The 20,813-nt window shown below is 37.3% G+C and overlaps 1 protein-coding gene across 2 annotated transcripts in view; it reads left to right on the forward strand.

Moving 5' to 3' along the window:
- LOC106878238 (uncharacterized) overlaps window positions 1-20,503 on the forward strand; it is a 40,184-nt gene extending 19,681 nt beyond the window's left edge. For both annotated transcript variants that reach the window (XM_014927406.3, XM_052965677.2), the window contains exons 2-5: window positions 3,901-4,060; window positions 5,698-5,776; window positions 18,970-19,162; window positions 20,060-20,503. In XM_014927406.3, coding sequence (XP_014782892.1) covers window positions 3,902-4,060; window positions 5,698-5,776; window positions 18,970-19,151 — 420 coding nt within the window. In that variant the 5' untranslated portion in view covers window position 3,901 and the 3' untranslated portion in view covers window positions 19,152-19,162; window positions 20,060-20,503. The remainder of the gene's footprint in view (window positions 1-3,900; window positions 4,061-5,697; window positions 5,777-18,969; window positions 19,163-20,059) is intronic.
- Window positions 20,504-20,813: the final 310 nt, after the last annotated feature.

Raw genomic sequence — 20,813 nt, forward strand, 5'->3', positions numbered from 1 at the left:
AATAATAATAATGATAATAATCTTTTCTACTATTAACACAAGGCCTGAAATTTTGGGGGAAGGGACTAGTCGGAGGGGACTAGATCGACCCTAGTGATTCACTTAATTTATTAACCACGAAAGGATGAAAGGTGAAGTCGATCTCAGCGGAAATAAGGGCAGTAGTTTTTTTTTGGGGGGGGGAGTGGTTAAGTCGATTACATCGATCCCAGTACTTGACTGACTGGTACTTTATTTTATCGACATCGTGAGGATGAAAGGCGAATTTGACCTCGACAGGGTTCTTACTCAAAACGTAATGAGAGAAAAGGAATACTGCAAAACATTTTTGTCAGGAGCTTTAAAGATTCCGCTAATCCACCATCTTGAATAATAATATTCCTTTCAACTATAGTCCCCAACCTAGAGTGAAGGCGCGTGGTTTAGTGGTTAGGGTATTCGGCTTACAATCGCAAGGTCGTGAGTTCATTTCCTGGCGACACGTTGTGTCCTTGAGCAAGACATTTTATATTTCACGTTGCTTCAGCCTACTCAGGTGGCAAAAATGAGTAGAACCTGCATTTCAAAGGGCCAGCCTTGTCCCACTGTGTCACGCTGAATTTCCACGAGAACTACGTTAAGGGTACACGTGTCCGTGGAGTGCTCAGCCACATTCAGGTTAATTTCACGAGCAGGTTGTTTTGTTGATTAGATCAATTGGAACCTTCGTCGTCGTAACCGACGGAGTGCCACACACTCAGCATTAAAATTTTAATAGAGAGGTAAACCAATTACATCAACCCCAGTGTTCAACTGGTTATTTCATCAAACCCAAAAGAAGGACAGATAAAATCGACCTCGGCGGAATTTGAGCTCAGATCATAAAGACATGATATACCGTTAAGCATTTTGATCGACGTGCCAACGATTCTGCCAGTTCGCCGCCTTCATAAGACTATCTTAGCGGCGTTTCATCTGTTTTTACGTTCTGAGTTCAAATTCCACCGAGGTCGACTTTGCCTTTCATTCTTTCGAGGTCGATGAAATACGTACCGATCAAACACTAGGGTCAATGTAATCGACTAGCTCTTTCCCCAAAATTGCAGACCTTGTGCTTCTAGTAAGAAAGAGATTATTATGAGTATTTCTTACATGGCACAACGTCAGAAATTGTAAGTTGTACGGACTGTTAACAGTCAGCCTCAGTACTTTGGTACCTTACTCTGTACCTTACTCGAAGATGACAATTTAATTAGGTCTCTGGCGAGAATTGAACCCAAAACGTTTGGTTAGCTACACAGTACAAAGGCATATCATGAGTGCTGTCTTTATGCTCCTCTTCTAATTTCTTCCGCTTCTTGTCTCTTGTAAACTTCGAAGATTCATTCCAACTTCTTTTGATGTGTTGGTATAGATTTTTTTATTCAACTGTTGTACCACCTTTTATATCTCTTACTCTCCAAATTTCTATCCCCACAGTCCTATTCCCTCTCTCTACTAAGATTTCTCCTTGCTCTCCCCAGCTTTTCTACCACTACTCCGTTTTCCATTTCCCTCCCAATACATCTAATAGAATTCTTCAAAAGATATCGATGTTTTCATTGTTAGAGTTTGCCTAGAGATATGCAACTAAACATACGCATATACACTTACACTCCCCTTATCATACATACACAAGGTAATTAAATGCATGCATATGTAACATATGCATTCACTGAAAAGTAAATACATATATACAATTATACATACAAATATAAACAAAGAAAAATAAATGCATATATCTATGTGCATACATAGATAACGCACTCAAATATATACAGTATATATTCACTTACATTATACACATATATTATGATGCATACATATACACAAAGATATCTGTCTAAATATATGTTGGTCTACAAATATTTGCGTGTATGTATATAACATACATACATGCATGCACACATACATAATAAATACATACCTAATAAATACATACATACGTGTGTGTATGCATAAATGTGACTTGAATAAGACATAACCTCGCATTGTTGATCAGAGAATGTTTGCTTTTTTCTTGTTTAATGTTTTTACATAAAATACTACCTATACCTATACCCTGTTATCGTCATTTGTACGACCATTCTCTTTCCCTCCTTCTATATATATATATATGTGTGTGTGTGTGTGTGTGTGTGTGTGTGTGTGTGTGTGTGTGTGTGTGTGTGTGTGTGTTTGTGTTTGTGTGTGTGAGAGAGAGAGAGAGAGGTTGAACACGTTTTGGTTGACTTCATTTTTTTGGTCTTCTTCATGGTTGTTTGATTTCACATAGATAATCTTATTTTATCTCTTTGAAATATTGAAAATGGTTGACTCTCGGCTATTAAATTAACATTCAGTTTGTGAAAAAAAAAAATGTTATATTAAGATCATCTGATAATTTACTGATCGTTTCTGACTATTTCGATATATTGCAGTGGTGCATTAGGTAAGAGTACTGAGGTAACAGTGAAACCATGTTGCTTCACCTCCAATAGGTAATCAACCGAAGGTCGAATTTTCAAACCTTGTTTGCTTCATATACTTCTCACCGCCACCGCTGTATTGTTAAGAAGAAAGTTTCTCTTTCGCATATATATATATATATATATATATATATATATATATATAGTATTTTTCAATAATATCATTTCAGCTACGATCGATAACTGTATTCATTTAGTTAGAGTAATAGGATGGATGGATAGACAAATATTGATAGATATAAAGATAGTTATAAATAAATCGATAGATATCGATAGAGAAATAGAAATGATGCTGCGAAAAAGAACTGTAGTAAAGTGGCATATATTAGTGTTACGTAGATGTAGGGCGGCAGTTGCTTCAGGCAATATGACTTATGTGAAAATATAGTTGCAAAATGGATCTTTAGATCATTAGATAACTAATTTCTAAACAATATACTCATCTACACCTTCTCTACAAATTGTCTCAGATATATGAATATTTCTCCAAGGTATCTAAAATATTGAACGCATCTCTTATATTTTGGTTGATAATATTGGCGCAGAGCCATGATTCTGACGATTGAGATCGGTCGATTGAATCAAGACAAGTAAATCACTGGGACATAACGTCGGCCTCGGTATGATTTGAACTCAGAACGTCTAAAGCTAAAACTAAATACCGAGAGACATTTTCTGTTTTTCTAGTAATTGTCAACCCACCAAAAACACTCGAATGTGATATTTCATAGTCTCCAATCGTCAGTGGTACTTCATAGTCTCCAGTCGCAAGGTCTAGTGACACATCATTGATTTGTCTCTCCTTCGAGAATGTACGAGAAGCTGGCTCTGAAGCCGAAAATGGGTGGTGTCATAGCACCATCGAACCCAGAGCTTCATTTGTGCGGCAGCCACAACAGCCGCGCCTGCTTGTTCCAGATTAACCTTCTTGCGTATCAGTTAGGCTGCTGTGCACGTGGACAGAACCTTTATATATATATATATATACACATACGTTAGACTCACTCGCCCCATTCACACACACACACGCGCACACACGGTTGTGATTTAGTTCGTTGGGGTTACCATTACCATTACTGTTATTATTATCTCCTTTACATCCAACCTCTTATTTCCAGTCATCTTGCCAGGTTGGACTGTTGATCTCTGCACGTTTTTTCGCTTTCCATTATTTTCATTCTCTCTCTCCACCCCCACCCCCCTAATTCTCTAATCCTTTCTGTTGAAGAGTGTAGGCACGAAACGTAAAAGATTTTTCCTTTTTCCCCAGCGTTAAACTAATACACCTGTTTGTTGCTCCTACACCTGTCTTATAGCCACACTATTAATAAATGTCTTGTCATTCTTAGACATACTTTAAAGTAATGGTCATACTTTAACATTAATATGCATGTATATATTTTATCTTTCACAGAATGATGATTGTTACAACATCCCAACAAAACTCTTGCTCCAATATGCAGAAGTTGGCACGAAGACGTGTACGGTTACATCTCCGTAGACTCAGGCATCGTGAATATTCTAAACTGCGTACACTTGTACCATCAGTGGCTAACAACAACAAAGTTTCTAAAGTAAGTAGTTGAAGACATAATTCTACAAACTATTTGTCCTCTATATTCCTCTACAAGTATTTTACATCCACATAATGCATCTGCTAATCAAATCCAGTTATTAATCAAATTGTATATTAATTTATACTGTTGGTAATCATAATTTGTAATCGTAAGAAGAATGACATAAATTTCGGACATGATTTCTTCGAGCAACGAGATCTTGTATGTGGTTCTTGGATCTGATAAATGTAGCTTCCAATTCTCCTTTAAACTACACCCAACTGTTTTGGAGGAGCTAAGAACGCATTGGATAATGTAGTTCTTTGACATACTTCTAAAATGTGGGGTCATGGTTGATTTGCCTCACAAGTTGCTCAAGCAAGACTAACCAACAACAACAACTGATAAGTCTTGGTGAGTTCAATAGAACTAATAATGGCAGCATGTGTTCATTGTTGTAGTTACCGTTGCATATCTAACACAATACCCTAACGCAATACAGTATGCATGTATTAGTACTCGAGTAAGAAGTCTGCAAAACTTTAGGCTACATGGGGCCGAATCAAACTGTTTTAAATAATATATGTAACTCCTACTAAAGGTGCTGAGTGACTCTTTCTTTTGTTTGTCCACTCACCCGTGTGTGTGTGTGTGTGTGTGTGTGTGTGTGTGTGTGTGTGTGTGTACACATACACGACAGACTTGCACACATTTGACGTTTACTCCAAATTATTGGTCAACCTGAGATTAACTGATCAACCAAAACCCGTTTTTCTTACATTGAAATCTTTGATAGGTAATACGGAATTGTTTGAATTGCCTTAGTATAACTATTAAGGTCCTAAAAGGAAAAGGACCGACTCGTCTCCAGAAGAATTTGAAATCACAATATAGAGGGACAAAACAAAAGAATATAACAACACTCAAAATAAATTAAATTTCGCTGATGAGGTTTAATAACACCGAAACATGCCCAGTGTTGTTACTGTACAGCCAAAGATTGAACTCATTCCCAAGAGTGCTGTCTTTTTGATATATATTAATTTAAATTCTACTTTTTTTTTCTAACTGGTGTTTTGGACCAGAATTAATTTTAATTAATTTAAATTTCATAGTTTACATTATATAGATTAGCGCTAACCGTACTATTCCATGTGGAGAAATTAACATAATCAATATGTCTTCTTCTACATGTTGTTGCATGGACAAAATACATTCTTTTGTATTCAGAGAAAAACTGACTTATTAATGTAACCATAGGTTTTCTCTTTAACACTAAACCTAATTTTACACTGCCTGATTTACTTCTCCAGCCTCTCGGCACATTGTTGGCTACTTTATCTATCTTTACTCTCAATCAACGTACCACATAATCAATTTACAAGGATCTGTCTCATCTTCTCAGCCTCCCACCAGTTTTGGAAGTTCTGAAAATGGTAGGGTCATCAGTGCTGCGCTTCCTCCTCTGACTAACCCATTAAAAAAAGCAATTCATCCAGCCTTTTGCTCTTAGTATTTTCTTCAATCAATATCTTTCCTCATATCTGAACTTCCTTTCTAATCATGGTCCAAACCCAACACTTTTCCCCCCATCAGACTCTAATAATGAATAATACTGTATGTAAAACCATGTTTATTTCTACATTTTGTTTTAGGTGACAGTGATAGAAGAAGCTATTAAGTATATTGATTCCCTGCACAAGGCTTTGGTGGAACGTTTGCAGAATGTTCGACGTAAGTATTCTCATATTTCAGTGCAAGACATTACGTTAAGTCAATTAGCCTCAACTTAATTAAGGCATTTCTAACATTTTCTACGTTATGCAATACGACATATTGCCATATGGAGTATAAAGTCAACTGATCGTGTTCTTAGCATGCATATTAATGAATTTTTGCTTCTTAAGACGGTTCATATTGATTTCTACTATAAGCACAATGCTTCGAATTTGAGAGAGGAGTAAAAAAAGATTATAGCAATCGGAACGACAACATAATAATCTTGTTGACTGAAATTGTAATAATGTCTTCTTGAAAAGACATTAATAATGTACGAGAATTGAAAATGTTTCGGATGGGATTAGCAATCGAATTGCTGGCTCAGCTTATGAAGAGTATCGTTCATACTCTACTGCTTTCACCAGATGAGTAAATAGAATAATTATGTAGCAACAGAGAATATCAAAATCATCGAGCTCTAGCCTAAACGTCTGACAGTATTTAAATATTTTGGCTTTACATCCTCAGTGTATATTCCATTGGCTCCAAAATCTGTAGTCTTTTGCTAATATTAGAAAAGAATAAGTTGGTGACAATTAAACAGCCGTATAATGGTAAAGTAGTAAAAGTTGAATGGTACACACTCGTACTTACATACATATATACATACATATATACATAACCGAAAGCAATGTTCAAAGAAAACAATGGATATAATCGAATTCGATCAATAATAAAACGAGGTGATACGTATCCTCTCACCAACGATCAGCTTCCATTAGCCACCAAGGAGGAGTCAAGTGGCTGACTGGTTGGTTAATATAGCAGATTCTTATTTCTGATGATTCTGTGTTCATAGTACTAGGTAACCATAGAAATAAAGTTGAATGAACGGGTAGGGGTTCAAATGCGAACAATACACCTATTGTTACATTCATGGAACAACTACTGTTTCAGTTCTTCCTCTTCTTGTTTTTACTTGTTTTGTTTCTTTGTCTTTTGTTGTTCTTTTTTAAATATTTTTTCTTACTCGTGTTTTATTTAATTTCATTAATTTCTTTTCTTTGCTTATTTTTTGTAAATAATTTCGAAACAGCGCAAATGAGATCGTAGTATTTTGAGTCAATAAGAAAATTGCGGTGGAGGTATTAATGGTGGTGGGGGTGGTGAGTGGGGGTGGGTGAGTGGGGGTGGGTGGCAGTGATGGTGGTGGTGGGGATGTTCATTATGACGATGGTTGTGTTAAGAGTGGCGGTAGGGGTGATGATGTTTTATGGATGAGCAGAAAAAGAAAAACAAAAGGTTATGCATTTAAAAGAAATGAGAAAATGTACGTATAGAATAAAGAAGGGACATTATTTAAATAATGTCAATTCGAGGCATACGTTGATAACTATATAAGAAAAGGACAATATAATTAAAAAGAATACAGTAGTTTTATTTATTTACTTATTTATTGGAATGATAACTTGAATAAATAACTGGAAACTACAGGTTTAAAGTTTTTCTACTTTACTCCATTACATTGTGTCTTCTGATCGGTTTCGAGGCTTTGGTCTTTCTCCTTGTTACTGCGTGTTCTCTGTCAATAAGGAGCAGAAGTAGAGAATCATGGTCTTTGATGTATGTGTAAAAAGAGGGACAGTACCTACCCACTACTGTACGGATGGATGGAAGGGTTGGAAATAAGCACGATAAGTAAGTATTAAGTGGCGGAGGGACAGGCAGATAAATATCAGGCAATCCTTTCCACATTTTCCCCCTATCAGTTTTTTACTTTTTTACGCGTCTCTCTCTAATTCCGCTTTGGTCCGCTACCTACCACACACACACACACACACACACACACACACACACACACACGTGTGTCTGTGTGTATCCGAGATACTTGTTGCTGTATACTATCTGCGGGCGCGTCAACAAATATTTCATATTGCGATCTAGATTTGTACAGGACTGAATATTTATTTTTCATTTTATCGTTCTTGTTAGTTTATTTCGTTTTTTTTTCTTTCATAATTTAATATTTCATAAATCTCTCAACATCTATTGCGCAACATTAACTGTATCATGGAACAATATTGGTTCGATCGCACATCCTCTCATATATATGCAGTTGTGAATTTTTATATAAAAAAGAAACTTCTCTGACATTAGCCCTGATTAAGGCTCCCTACTTTTGCAGTGGTGTGGCCACGCTGCTAAACTTTAATTAATACGAAATTTTTCCTAATGTCCTTGCCAGAGCTAATAGAATGAGTTTCCAGATTCAGAGAATAACTGATACTTGATTATTTTTCCCTCAACCTTTTTTCATATCACGTAACATTATGCTAAACTATGTAACATCAGGTTCACTTAACCTCTTCCCCTATCACCATGTGCTTCATTCTAATATCTTTCATATAACTATTTCACGCTATTTATGCATTACTATTTTCTCCTATTTTTTCACCTCATTTTCCACCTCATTTTCTCATCACACTAAATATACGATTCTGTGGCTAAAATGACAGAGTGTATTTACAACTTTTCATGTCATGTGCGTTTATGTGTCATGCTTGCGTGTGTGTGTGTATGTGTATATAGTTGTTCGTGTGTGCGCAAATGTACGTACGAATGTATATTGATAGGTATACATTTATTTACAATTCCCAAGATATACACGTGTGTGTGTGTGTGTGTAAGAGAGAGAGAGCATGTGTTTCCATCTAGAAAGTTGTAGTGAAACGTGTATATTCATCCGTTTATTTATGAGTTCGACGTTTTTTTTGTTATCTCCCTTATCAATAGAACCCTGTGAGTTATCTTCTTTGATTTACAAATTTATAACAGTGTTCCCTTTTGATTTATAAGCTTATTTCATGTCAATAAAGCGATACCAGGTGAGCCAATGGGGTGTGCGTACCATCTTGCACTCTGCGTTTGTAATTGTCATTTTTGATTTAGCCATGCAGGTCTTCTAAAACTTGCAAACTATTCACGAATGTCTAAGTACTAGTTAAAGGCTCAGCTATTAAATCACACATACACATATACAACCATACATACACACGCATATAAATGCATACATATATATATATATATATATATATGTAGTGAAGGGAATGGACGAAAACGAAAGGTAAAAATACAACACAGGAGGGCCAAATTTTTAATAGTGTTAATTTAACAGTCAAAAAGGAAGGAAAGAGTTTCATACACATCCATGCATATATATATATATATATATATATATATATATATATATATATACTCTTTTACTCTTTTACTTGTTTCAGTCATTTGACTGTGGCCATGCTGGAGCACCGCCTTTAGTCGAGCAAATCGACCCCAGGACTTATTCTTTGTAAGCCTAGTACTTATTCTATCGGTCTATTTTGCCGAACCGCTAAGTTATGAGGACGTAAACACACCACCATCGGTTGTCAAGCGATGCTGGGGGGACAAACACAGACACACAAACATATACGCACACACACACACACACACACACACACACACACACACACACACACACACACATACACACATATATATATATATATATATATATATATATACGACAGGCTTCTTTCAGTTTCCGTCTACCAAATCCACTCACAAGGCTTTGGTCGGCCCGAGGCTATAGTAGATGACACTTGCTCAAGGTGCCACACAGTGGGAATGAACCCGGAACCATGTAGTTAGTAAGCAAGCTACTTACCACACAGCCACTCCGCGCCCATATATATATATTTTTTTTTTTCTCTTAAGTTTCAGCTTAATATATATATATATATTTCCAATCCCGCTACCTCTTTGTTATGTCCCTATGCTAATTGTAATCTCTCTCTCTCTCTCTCTCTCTCTCTCTCTCTCTCTCTCTCTCTCGCTCTCTCTCTCTCAACCTATTTCATGTGTAATTTTGCTTGTAAATGTCTTTGGAAGGAAAAAAAAGACAGCAACCTGACACTTATGTGTTATTGTACCCACTTCAGCTGCAGTAGTAATAGAATTACATTCAGTATGCAGATGGGGAGTTGTGGTGAGAGTATGATGTCACACTGGTGTAAAAGTGGTGATGATCGTGGTGGTATTAAAGAAGATAATGGTATTGGTTGTAGTAGTAGTGGAGGAGCTGATGGTAGTTGTGGTGGAGAGTGGTAATATTAAAAGTGGTGATTGAGAGGGCTAGTGTTACAGCAGTTTTATACCCTGCATTATTTTAACTATAACACAACACCACATGCTACACTATACTTCATTCTACAGAGTCAGTTTATCTGCTACAAATACCACCTGAATTTCTTCAAAATGTCACCCTACTGTCTTAACCATGGAACACATAATGGTCACTGCATTTCTAAATATTGGCAAAAACAAGATGGTCATGACTGAAACACTTTTGAATATAGGTCTTATTCATTGAGCGCTGACATGGTACCAGAACAACAACAACAAATTGCATTTCACTACATTACTACGGCAACGGAGCCTTTGTGCAATCACTTGACCTGATACTAAGTGCAACCAAATCGCCTTCATCACACCTTTCTGTCTTAAAAACAGGAAAGGATAATGTAGTCTTAGATACACTTAGCTTTCCGTATTACTTCGCAATGTTGCGTCAGACACACATTAGACTACAACATGTGAAGACTGCTGACACATTTCAGTCTATATTTTATATTAAAAAACTACTTATAAAATTGACAACCAGCCAACTGTCACAATATACAGTCTCTCATTTATTCATTATCTGTCAGTTGATGCTGGGAAAAACAAAGAAACGTTGAGATTGATTGAATCTAAAAGCTACGCATGTCCTGCTAGAAATTATTTTGGTTTCCACTAAAATATAAAGCAGTAAAGGAAGTATGCAAGGCATATGAGCAATAAATTTAAATGCGTGTGCCGCTTCCTAGATCAAAAACAACAATCGAAAACAATCTACGCAGTCCTTACTTCTGCAACTAATTTGTGAGAGTTACAGTCTATTGACCTACCGTTTCAGAGGTTTCTGTCTATCCAAACTTCCACAACATCAGTGAATGGCATCGAAAGAAATTACATGGGATTCACCGTGAACACCTTCAAAGGTCGTTACTATCAACATTGTCAACTAATTTACATTTTAAACTAAAACAGTAAATTCATCACCTCTGTTTCAGTTTACGAAGAAACTCAGGAACCAATTGCTTGGACGCCCTCTCATAGCATCGATCGCTTCAGTATTGGTCCCAGACATTAAAAGAGATTACAAAACGTATTACCGACCTGTCGTCATCGAGGAAGGAGTCTCATTCATTGTTTTCAGTGACCTAAATCTCTCTTTCTCTTTCTCCTTCTCCTTCACCCCTCTCTCTCTTTTTATCTCCTTCACTCCACTATGTCTCTCCAACACTCCTCTCTCATTTCCTCAACTCCTCCCCATTTCTAGCTCTCTTTGTATGTGTGTTAGTGTTAGTATGTTGACGAGTTGGCCACTTGAGAGTAGGAAAAAATGACTTGCAGTATTCGTCCCAGCTGAGTCAAAATCCCGTTGAAATCAAATTTGCATTTTATCCTTTCGAGGTTGATCTAGTGCCTATATGCAGTGCCGATTTTCCATCCTTATCTTTTATAATTTCCTACCTCTCTTACTTTTGAAGAAACGGGTTGACTCCAGCCCGAGTGAGGAATTGACTCTGCCAGGATTAATTCCTGAAACATGCTGCATGTCACGGCAGTATCCTTGTGACGCTGTAGAAGTGAAAACGCCAAGGTTGAATAAGTGTGTCTCTCTCAATATTATTCTTAAACACTAGCTCTTTTGCATAAAATAACTTGCACTAAATTTCTTGGTCGTGGAACCCTGAAAACTGAAAATGTTATTTATTTTAACACAGAAAAACAAACATTATTAGATATTCAAAAAAGAGATAATTCACAAAGGTATGGAATAAAAGAGAGTATGAGGTGAGGTGAAAAATGATAATAAATTATGTATAGAAAGAAGAAGCAAACTAGATACAGTTCGGAGGATAGAAAGCAAGAACGAAATAGAAAAAAGTTGAAAAATAGAAAAGCTAGGGAAACTAGAATAGAGAATAGCATTAATAAAACATTAGCTTGTGACAAGGTAGAGAGCAGCAAGGAATTGGGAGAGGAAAATTTTTTTTTTTTCCCCCAACGATCATTGAAATCAAGGCTGCTCTAGTAAAGATGTGTATTTGCTCGTTATGGCTGTGTTTCCATATATTTATACCTGTGTGGTTATTGGTGTATGTATGTGTGTGAATGAAAGCCGCATCTGATACACATAGGAATATTATAAATATTTACATCTAATACACAGCGCAGATATATGTATTATCATATATGTATATATAAAGGAAACAAAGAATAAATTTGGCACAACTTTAATATTCGTGACAATTGTTTCTGTACCCCACCGATTCTTAAGACTTTGCATGTAAATTATTCTGCGGGAAAATTTGCACAATATGTGAGGTTGAGTAGTGGCAACATATCTTTTACCTATGTATGTATAAATTTTTTGTATATGTATGTGTGATATATATATATATATATATATATAGAAAGGACAACAAAAGAAAGAAAGAGACCTCGATATTATGTAAATAGAGGAATTTATCTGTAAAAATATGTGACATTCGGTAGCCATGATAAAACTTCAATGAAAGGATAACTGAAGAGATGTTGGCGTGGGTTCCGACACTCGAAGTTTTATCATGGCTACCGAATAAGTGTCACATATTTTTACATCATTATGACCGTGTGATTAAAAACTTGCATCGTAACTATATGGTTTAGGCTTCGATACCAGTGTGTGGCAACTTGAACTCTCGTTTCTATAGCTTCGTGCTGACAAATTGCCTTGTGAGCAGAATTTGGTAGACAACTGTTAATTTAATTATACCGATAGAGGTTTGTTATTTGTTAAGATGCGCGTTCGTTTTTTTCAAATCATTGGAAAAAAAGAGAACACACAAAAAAATTCACTACATATATCAAATTGCGGTGTCCACGAATTTACATATCTAACGTGTACTCGTGCAAATTCACCTGCTCCCATGACAAAGTTGCGACTTTTAAACTTCAGCATCAACACAGTTTCACACAGTACAACTAATTAACTTGCCTAGTTACAGATGTTTGTAATTAAAACCGAGATGTAGATTAGCTAACTAAGGGGTATAGGATAGTGTCAGTGAGTTTCTATTTATATATGTATATCTGTATGTGTGAGTATGTAAATATGTATGTATACTTTTATTAAATATATATAAGAAAATATGCTTACGCGCGTGTAACAATGTGTACTTATGTATGCTTGCATTGGTGTGTGTGTGTGTGTGTGTGTGTGTGTGTGTGTGTGTGCATTTGTATAAATATGTATATAAATGTCAATACACTCATTTGTATAACTGTTTTTATATGTATACACATGTACTTGCATAAATATGCATGGACAAGAGTGGGTGTGTGTATAATATATATGTCTATGCATATATTTATATATATAAATATACACACACGCACATATAAATGCATACGTCTATGTAGATGTGTATACGTGGGGCGGGGGTTAACTGTTTGTGTAAATGTATATGCGTGTGTGTATGTAAATATTTGTATAGATATACACGTACACGTATTTACATATATGTTTGTACGAATGTGTGTGTATATCCACATGTATTTGTGTGCGCGTTTGTCTGGATGTGTTTTAAAAAGCAACCTCGCCCGTTGGCGGGAACGAACGCGCGACTTTGAAATCGTGTGTTCAACCGCCAAACCTGTAATCTATCGCTGCCACATCTATTTGTGTGTGCATGAGCGTGTGTATGTACTTGTCAGTGTTGTGAGTAACATGAGCGTGGGGATTAATTGCACAAATACACAAATGAATAAAAATAAGGTGATTAGTCTAATAGGAATGTAAATTGGCGCTTGCCTGAAGCAAGATGACAGAACCACTGTATTTCCGTTTTCCTATCTTGGTTCAGCATTACAAATATCCATTGTGAGAAAAACCTAGAAAACACGCTTTTTATCACACACACACTCACACACACACAAAAACAGATACACACGCGCATACACACACACAATACTGGTTATGGCAACATTTCACTCGTGGGTGAATAAGGTATAATAAGCAGATTTCTAACGTAGTGGCTAGCATTCCGATTCTTAATGTTTTCATATTCGAAGAACACGTCTTGGATAAACCAATACACTAAGAATTGTGTGTGTATTTTTTGAGGGCGTCTGAAAATATATTTTGCGATACGCGTTCAAATCCCAATGAGGTCACCTTTGCTTTTCATTCTCTCGGGGTCGATAAAATAAGGCACCGGACATCATGTTTTCACTGGGATGCTGGACTGCCTGGTAAGTGTATGCATATGACGACAAAATAATGTTGTTGCTTTATAAACTGGACCAACAGGTCAGTTAAGTTGCTTGATTTCTGGTTCAGATAGACGCAAATGGGACGAGGTATTCAGTCTCACCCAGTGATAGTTTGATGGGAAACTATCCTAGAAGATCAGGCAGAGGTGGCGAACAAATACATCGCTACCATCGTATATTACCACGTCAGCGCCGTGCTTTAGCACAGTATTTTGTCAACCAGATTGAAGCCTCTGTTCTTTTGCATGTTGTAGAAGGGGCACGTTCCACTGGCTTGGTGGCCTATTTGATGCCACAACCCCTTGCGTTGAGGACTCAGTAAACTGTGACTGATGATACTAGACATGTGTCAAGCTACAGCATCTAAAAAGATTCCTGGATGTGTGGTTGCTCTCTGTCATTTTTACCATAGATTGTCTTTCGATTAAGCTGATGTCCTGGATCAAATGAACAACATCGGACATCTGACGTCTGGAATGTTGTCAGGTGCTACCAGTTCTCTAGTGCCTGTTGACGAAATTCCGCATTATTTTTGTAAATTGGATTAATGGAGAGAAAGAGTGATAAAGTTCCATGAGAAAGTGAGCGTTGATGAGAATCAACTAGCTGATTTGTCCTGAAGGGCATTCACAGATCTCTTGTCTGGTTATACTATTGGGGGAATTGTTGCAAGGAACTATGCTCTAAGGGTCTCTCCAAGGGGAACACAGTATGACGAATCCGTTTTTCACACATTCAGTGTCCAAGCATGATGATTTTCTTTCCGAAGAAGGGACACACTTTTCTTTTGCCTAGTGGCTACAACCAAAGATGTTTTATTCCTACCACAGCTGAATAAATTAAGTCAGACACTTTTATCTTCGGTCAAGCCTTCGTCCACTTCTATAAGGGTGGAGATGGAGCTACTGCCCTGTAATGAAATTGTTGAAAGGAGACTAAGAGCGGTGAATTTGGCTTGAGTTAATGAGCATACTGTCAGCATACACCTGAAGGCCGAGGGAAACAGTTATATGGGCAAACCTACATTAGGTAGTGGGGTCCCTTGCATGGCCTAGGGGAACCGCTCCACTTCTCTTGACTTTCTCATATATGTGTGTCCTGAATTTTTTCCAGAAGCTCTAGCTACTTCCAGCTCTCCATAATAATGATGATTTCAAATTTTAGCACAAGACCAGCAATTTTGGGGAGGGGGTAAGTCGATTGCATCGATCCCAGTAAGGATGAAATGCAAAGAAGACATCGGCGGAATTTGAACTCAGAACATGCACATGGATGAAATTCCGCTAAGCATTTTGCCCAGTGTGCTTACGATTCTGCCAGCTCGCCACCTTAATAATGATGATGATGATAGTAAGTAATTATTATTTCTACTCTTGGCACAAGGCCTTGAAAATTTGGGGGCAAGGGGCTAGTGGATTACATCGACCCTAGTGCGTAACTGGTACTTATTTCATCGACTCCGAAAGGATGAAAGGCAAAGTCGACCTCGGCAGAATTTGAACTCAGAACGTAGCGGCAGACGAAATATCACTAAGCATTTCGCCCGGCGTGATGACGATTCTGGTTCTGCCCTACTTCTTGACTGATACTTTATTTTATCGATTCCGGATTCATAAAAGGCAGAGCTGAATTATACGAAATTTGAACTCGGAACTTTATATAAAATTTGTAAACAAGCAGATCGAAACCTTCTAACCACTTCTCTGTTTAATCTCTTTTACGTAGCTCCCTACCACTTCTTCTAACCAGCATTTACATTCTTATTACACCGTTATTTTACCATATGGCTGCTGTTGGTTTGCATACATCGACTTTAAATTACGTTTATGTTTGGCTTAGTAAATTGAAGAGAAAGGGAAAGGCATTCGGTGATTAGTGCGTGTGTGTCTGTGCATCTGTACAGCAGAGAGAGAGAGAGAGAGAGAGAGAGAGAGAGAGAGAGAGAGAGAGAGAGAGAGAGAGAGAGAGAGAGAGACGAAGGGATAGAACAAAACAGAGGCTAAGAATAACACGAAGTGAGAAGGGAAGTGTGTTCTGTGAGAAGAGGCGCTTAAGTGTGATTTTATATTTGTGCGAAAGACGGAGAAAGAGGTAGGTTGGTGGTTAGAAAGTTAGAGATATAGATGTGTACATGAAGCTTAGAATAATTGTATGCGTATGTGGTACATGAATGTGTGTGCGTGTCGGTGCATGAGGCTTATAATGAAAAGAAAAGAAAAGAGGGCGGTAGTGTTTAGAGAGAAAGAAAACATAAAGCTCTAATAGTATGATGGCTGGTTGCAAAACAGCAAAGTCGTTTTTACAAGCTGCCATATGTGTTTCAATGCCAGCTCAATAGTGACAGGTGGTAAAGCTGTGAGAGCAACAGATTGGACTCAAAATGTATACGACACCTCCACCCCATCAACCCCGTCACCACACCAACACCACCCTCATACCGTGTCCCCAGGGCGTGGGAATAAGCAGCAGATTGTCGGCAGATTTGTTTGTATATTTTTATTTGTAGCTGATTGCTTACACAGATTCATGGAAACATACCTATACACTGAACTATATATCTAACTACAAACGACCTTAACAACAATGTGTAAAAAAAAATAATGCAAGTAACGACAATAGCAATAATGATTATCATAATTAGATTCCTCTTTTTAATGGCCACAAGGGCCCATATATGTAATATAAACCGTGTCATATTAAAAGAGGTTACAAACCGAGGTGGGATTTGTGTTTATTTATAATGAACAGAAAGTGGAAAACAAAAACAATGCAATATATTAAAGCAGGTTAAAAATTTGGGACACAAAACAACAATAACAAAAAAAAAAAGACATCATCCCCCCCACACAGATGTGAGAAAATGCCACCTGGGTACTCTCGGGGTAACCCACGTGTTTGATCAACTTCAGTACCGATCATTTTCGGCTTTAGTTGAGTTGGAAAGGCTCCCACTTCTACATTCTCTGAGCTGTGATTTCTCATTTTTTGTTAGAATGTTGTGGTACTCGCCCCCATTTATTTGAAAATCAGTATAATACTTGAATCGCCCTCTTTTAGGGTCACTATTAAACCAAGCAATCTAGTATTGTCTTTTGAAGTACTATAAAGTTCAGGCACTCCGTGGGGACTGAATTTTTTTTAAGGGACTTCCATTAACTTTCTAGTCTTTTGTTTAGGATCACTCAGTTTTTAGCACCTCCTTCTGATCTTAATGCCTAAACAGTTTTCTTCCAGTCCTCTCATCTCGATCTCCTCCCCATCGTTTCTCAGTTGGATGGTACTTCTGCTCATAGCTTTTATCCTTCCTATGTTGGAGGAGAAGACTCCTCAGCTTCTCGGTTGTCGTTGTCTCTTGGTAATGGTAATATTAAGGATGAAGAAATTCATTTTGCTCCCGTTCTGGCTATACTCAGAGTAGTAGACCTTCACTTCAAGAATCTGCTTTTGTTGCTACTGCTACTTAAACAATTATCTGCTGTCTTCTTTCTTTCTCTTTCCAAAGAGAAGACATTTGTGTCCCCTTTACTACCATGCACGTAGCATGTGGGCCTTCTATTCTGCACCACTTTTGCTTGATATTCACACAGATTCCAGCCTTTTCCCCATCCTGTCCAATCAAATCCCATCCATTGAATACCTTCAGATATCATCTAAAAAATGACGATAAAAAAGGATCGTTGTAACTACTACTACTATCTTATTGTTATTACCGTATTTCCTTGCTCTATGTACTGCTGCATCAGACTATTGACAGGTGTTTACTGAACCAGTTCTGCAATTTCTGTTTTGTGCATAAATTTCTCGGTCAAGAAGACACACTCTTTTTGTGCGTGACAGCTCATTCGCATTTCTTTTTCACGAATTAAACGTTGCCTAGTATTTCCTTTTGCCTTACAATGCTGGAGGCTGGGTGACACTGTCAATTACGCTTGCCCTAATCAAATGTGAATGTTGGTGTTTACAAGTATGTTTGTTTGTTTGTTTGTTTTCATTGTCGCTTTTTTTTTCTTCTGATAACTTGTTGTTAGTCGGCTTTCAAAGTTAGGAGGTATATTCTATCATCAAAAGAAGAGGAATTGTCAATGCTTCCACGCATTTCTATTCACTCAGTTTCACTCACAAGCCTTTGATCATCCCAAACCTGCAGAATAGGTCAGGATGGTCATGGCTGCAATACTTTAATACCTTTGATCATAGGTTTGCTCGATTATGGCCAACCTTGGTCTAAACACTGCTTGTGACGGTTAGTGGAGACGGTAATATTCATTCAGTTGTATATTTTGGGGGGTTTTGCTGTTGTTGTTTAGCCCCAATCAAAGTATTTCAGACGTGACTATCCCGTCTATATTGCAGACGTAATGCGGCTAAGATCACAGTAAATGTGAATTTTTTTTATGAATAGAAGGTTGTGAGCGGAGGGAGATTTGGTTACTATTTCCTGCTTACTGAGTGATCAAAAATGGTGATCACCATTGCGGACGGTTAGAATGGTAGCAAGTATCCTTGGTTGTTGCAGTTAAACACCACCACCTGATATTTGGGGGCCTTTAGCAGAGTTCACCCTATTGTATGCATTGAAACCAGGTGTCCGATTCCAGAATAGCTTCCACTTTACCTCTTAGCATTCTTCAAGGACCCCAAAAGGCGCATAGAGCGGTTTTTCATTTGACTAAGTCATTCAACAAGAAAAGTTACCTAACCATCGACAACTGTCTTTCATTAAATTATCATGTTTGATTTGTTGATATAATCATTATACTATGAAGTATATAACCAACTTGATGTTTTTGTTGGTTTCTCTTTAGCTGCCGGTGTAGAAGCTGTGACAGAGGAAAATGTGAAAGAAGTCGTTTGTCAAATGATGTCGTTCAATGCATCAACACAGCAATGTCAACAGAAAGCCACCTTTAACTTTCACAGTCTCGAGAAGAAAAGGAAAATTCCAAGTTTCTCTCAGATCCAGCGGAGACGATCAAAATACCTATAATTTCAGTAATGGTATGTTGTTTTCTATATAAATCATAAGGATAACAGAAATACACAAAAATTAGACAGTAAATAGGCAAAAACGCTATACTTTCTATTCGCCTTACTGGTACCAGTTATTTAGATGTAGTCATGTTGAGACACTGCCATGATTGTGTAGATTAATGCAAACCACAAATGAAGATTACATGATACCATATCATACGCGCATACAAACATTCAGACACAAATACATATGTATGTGTGAGTATGTCTCATATGTGATTTGCATTAGCTTACACATAATCGCACACAAACACACACATATATGAAGTACGACAGAGGGAGTGAGGGGTACACTGGTAAAGTAGAACATAGAGAAACAGCAAACACGAGTGACAAAGGTAGAAAGAAAAGAAACCAAAAGCAAGAGATTACCTTGCTGGAAATTATTAAAGTGTTAACTAGTTGCATGCTCGTTCACACACACGCACGCACGCACACACACACACACACACACACACACACACACACACACACACACACACACACACACACACACACACTGTTGTTGCTGTGCTAATTCTAACTGGAGTGTGTGAGTTAACACTGGTACCTGAAGAAATTTTGGTTGCGTTTGGAAACCATTCAGGGTAACTACATATCAGCCTTGCAATTTAGAAACCAGCCTTTCTACTGAGAATCAGTTCCTATAAAATGTATATAAATGTGTATTTGCGCGAGTATTTCTAATTTGGAATACAACAGAAAAAGAGAGAAACAAGAAAAAGTAGATATGCGACAGGAATCTTTGAATTGGAGCTATATAACATTGGGAAGAAAGTACGAGGAGAGTGGTGTTTGCTTTTGTTTTTTGTAAATTCCATCTAAAACACAATATAAAGAAACTGTTTCTCTATTTCCTTTCAGATAAGAAGAAAAGACAACAAATCGCAGACATAAACAACGAACATATCCATATATGGTTTTCGAAAATTTCCGCCATTTTTCTGGTGACATTCCGCTGAATTCTTTATTTTTTTCCCTTGCAACTTGCCGCTGGAAGCGAAATATATCCGACATATCTTCTTCAGCAGGTCTCTTCCTCTCAGAAGCAGTAATAGATTCAGTTGGGAGATACCTGATGCAGAAAAGAGGAGAAGAATGAAAGGCTGAAAGAGAAAGTATGAAAGGAAATGCAAGACATTTTAATATCTAATCAACCAAATTCAACTGCCTGGTTCACTTCTAACCAAATATTACACAAAAGAACAAATCACACAGCCTGATTGATTGATCAAAGAATATTCAATAAAATAAGTTACCTCCGATGTTGTTTTGAGGAGAACGAAGGGGCCCTTTTTTGTAACTTTCTTACCTGTTTCTATTTATTAACACCGAGTCCTTACATAGACAAAAGGTCTCATAATTTTTTTAAGGGACGGGAAATAATATTGCTGTCTCCAACAGCATAAAGGACTCAGATGAACTGCAACTGCCACTAGTGAGAATTGAAACGGAGATGTGGATTCTGTACATTGAGAATCACTCCACTCGAACTTTTCAGCACTTTTACTTTTTTGTTTGTTATTAAAAGTGCTATGGACAACGATACACGATGGTAAAGGTCACAATGAAACAAGCCCACCATCCGGTTTCGATTCTAGTTGGGACCACTTCATTA

The sequence above is a fragment of the Octopus bimaculoides genome, chromosome 2, assembly GCF_046866305.1.
Source record: "Octopus bimaculoides isolate indiv1 chromosome 2, ASM4686630v1, whole genome shotgun sequence".
In the NCBI taxonomy this organism is placed as follows: Eukaryota; Metazoa; Mollusca; class Cephalopoda; order Octopoda; family Octopodidae; genus Octopus; species Octopus bimaculoides.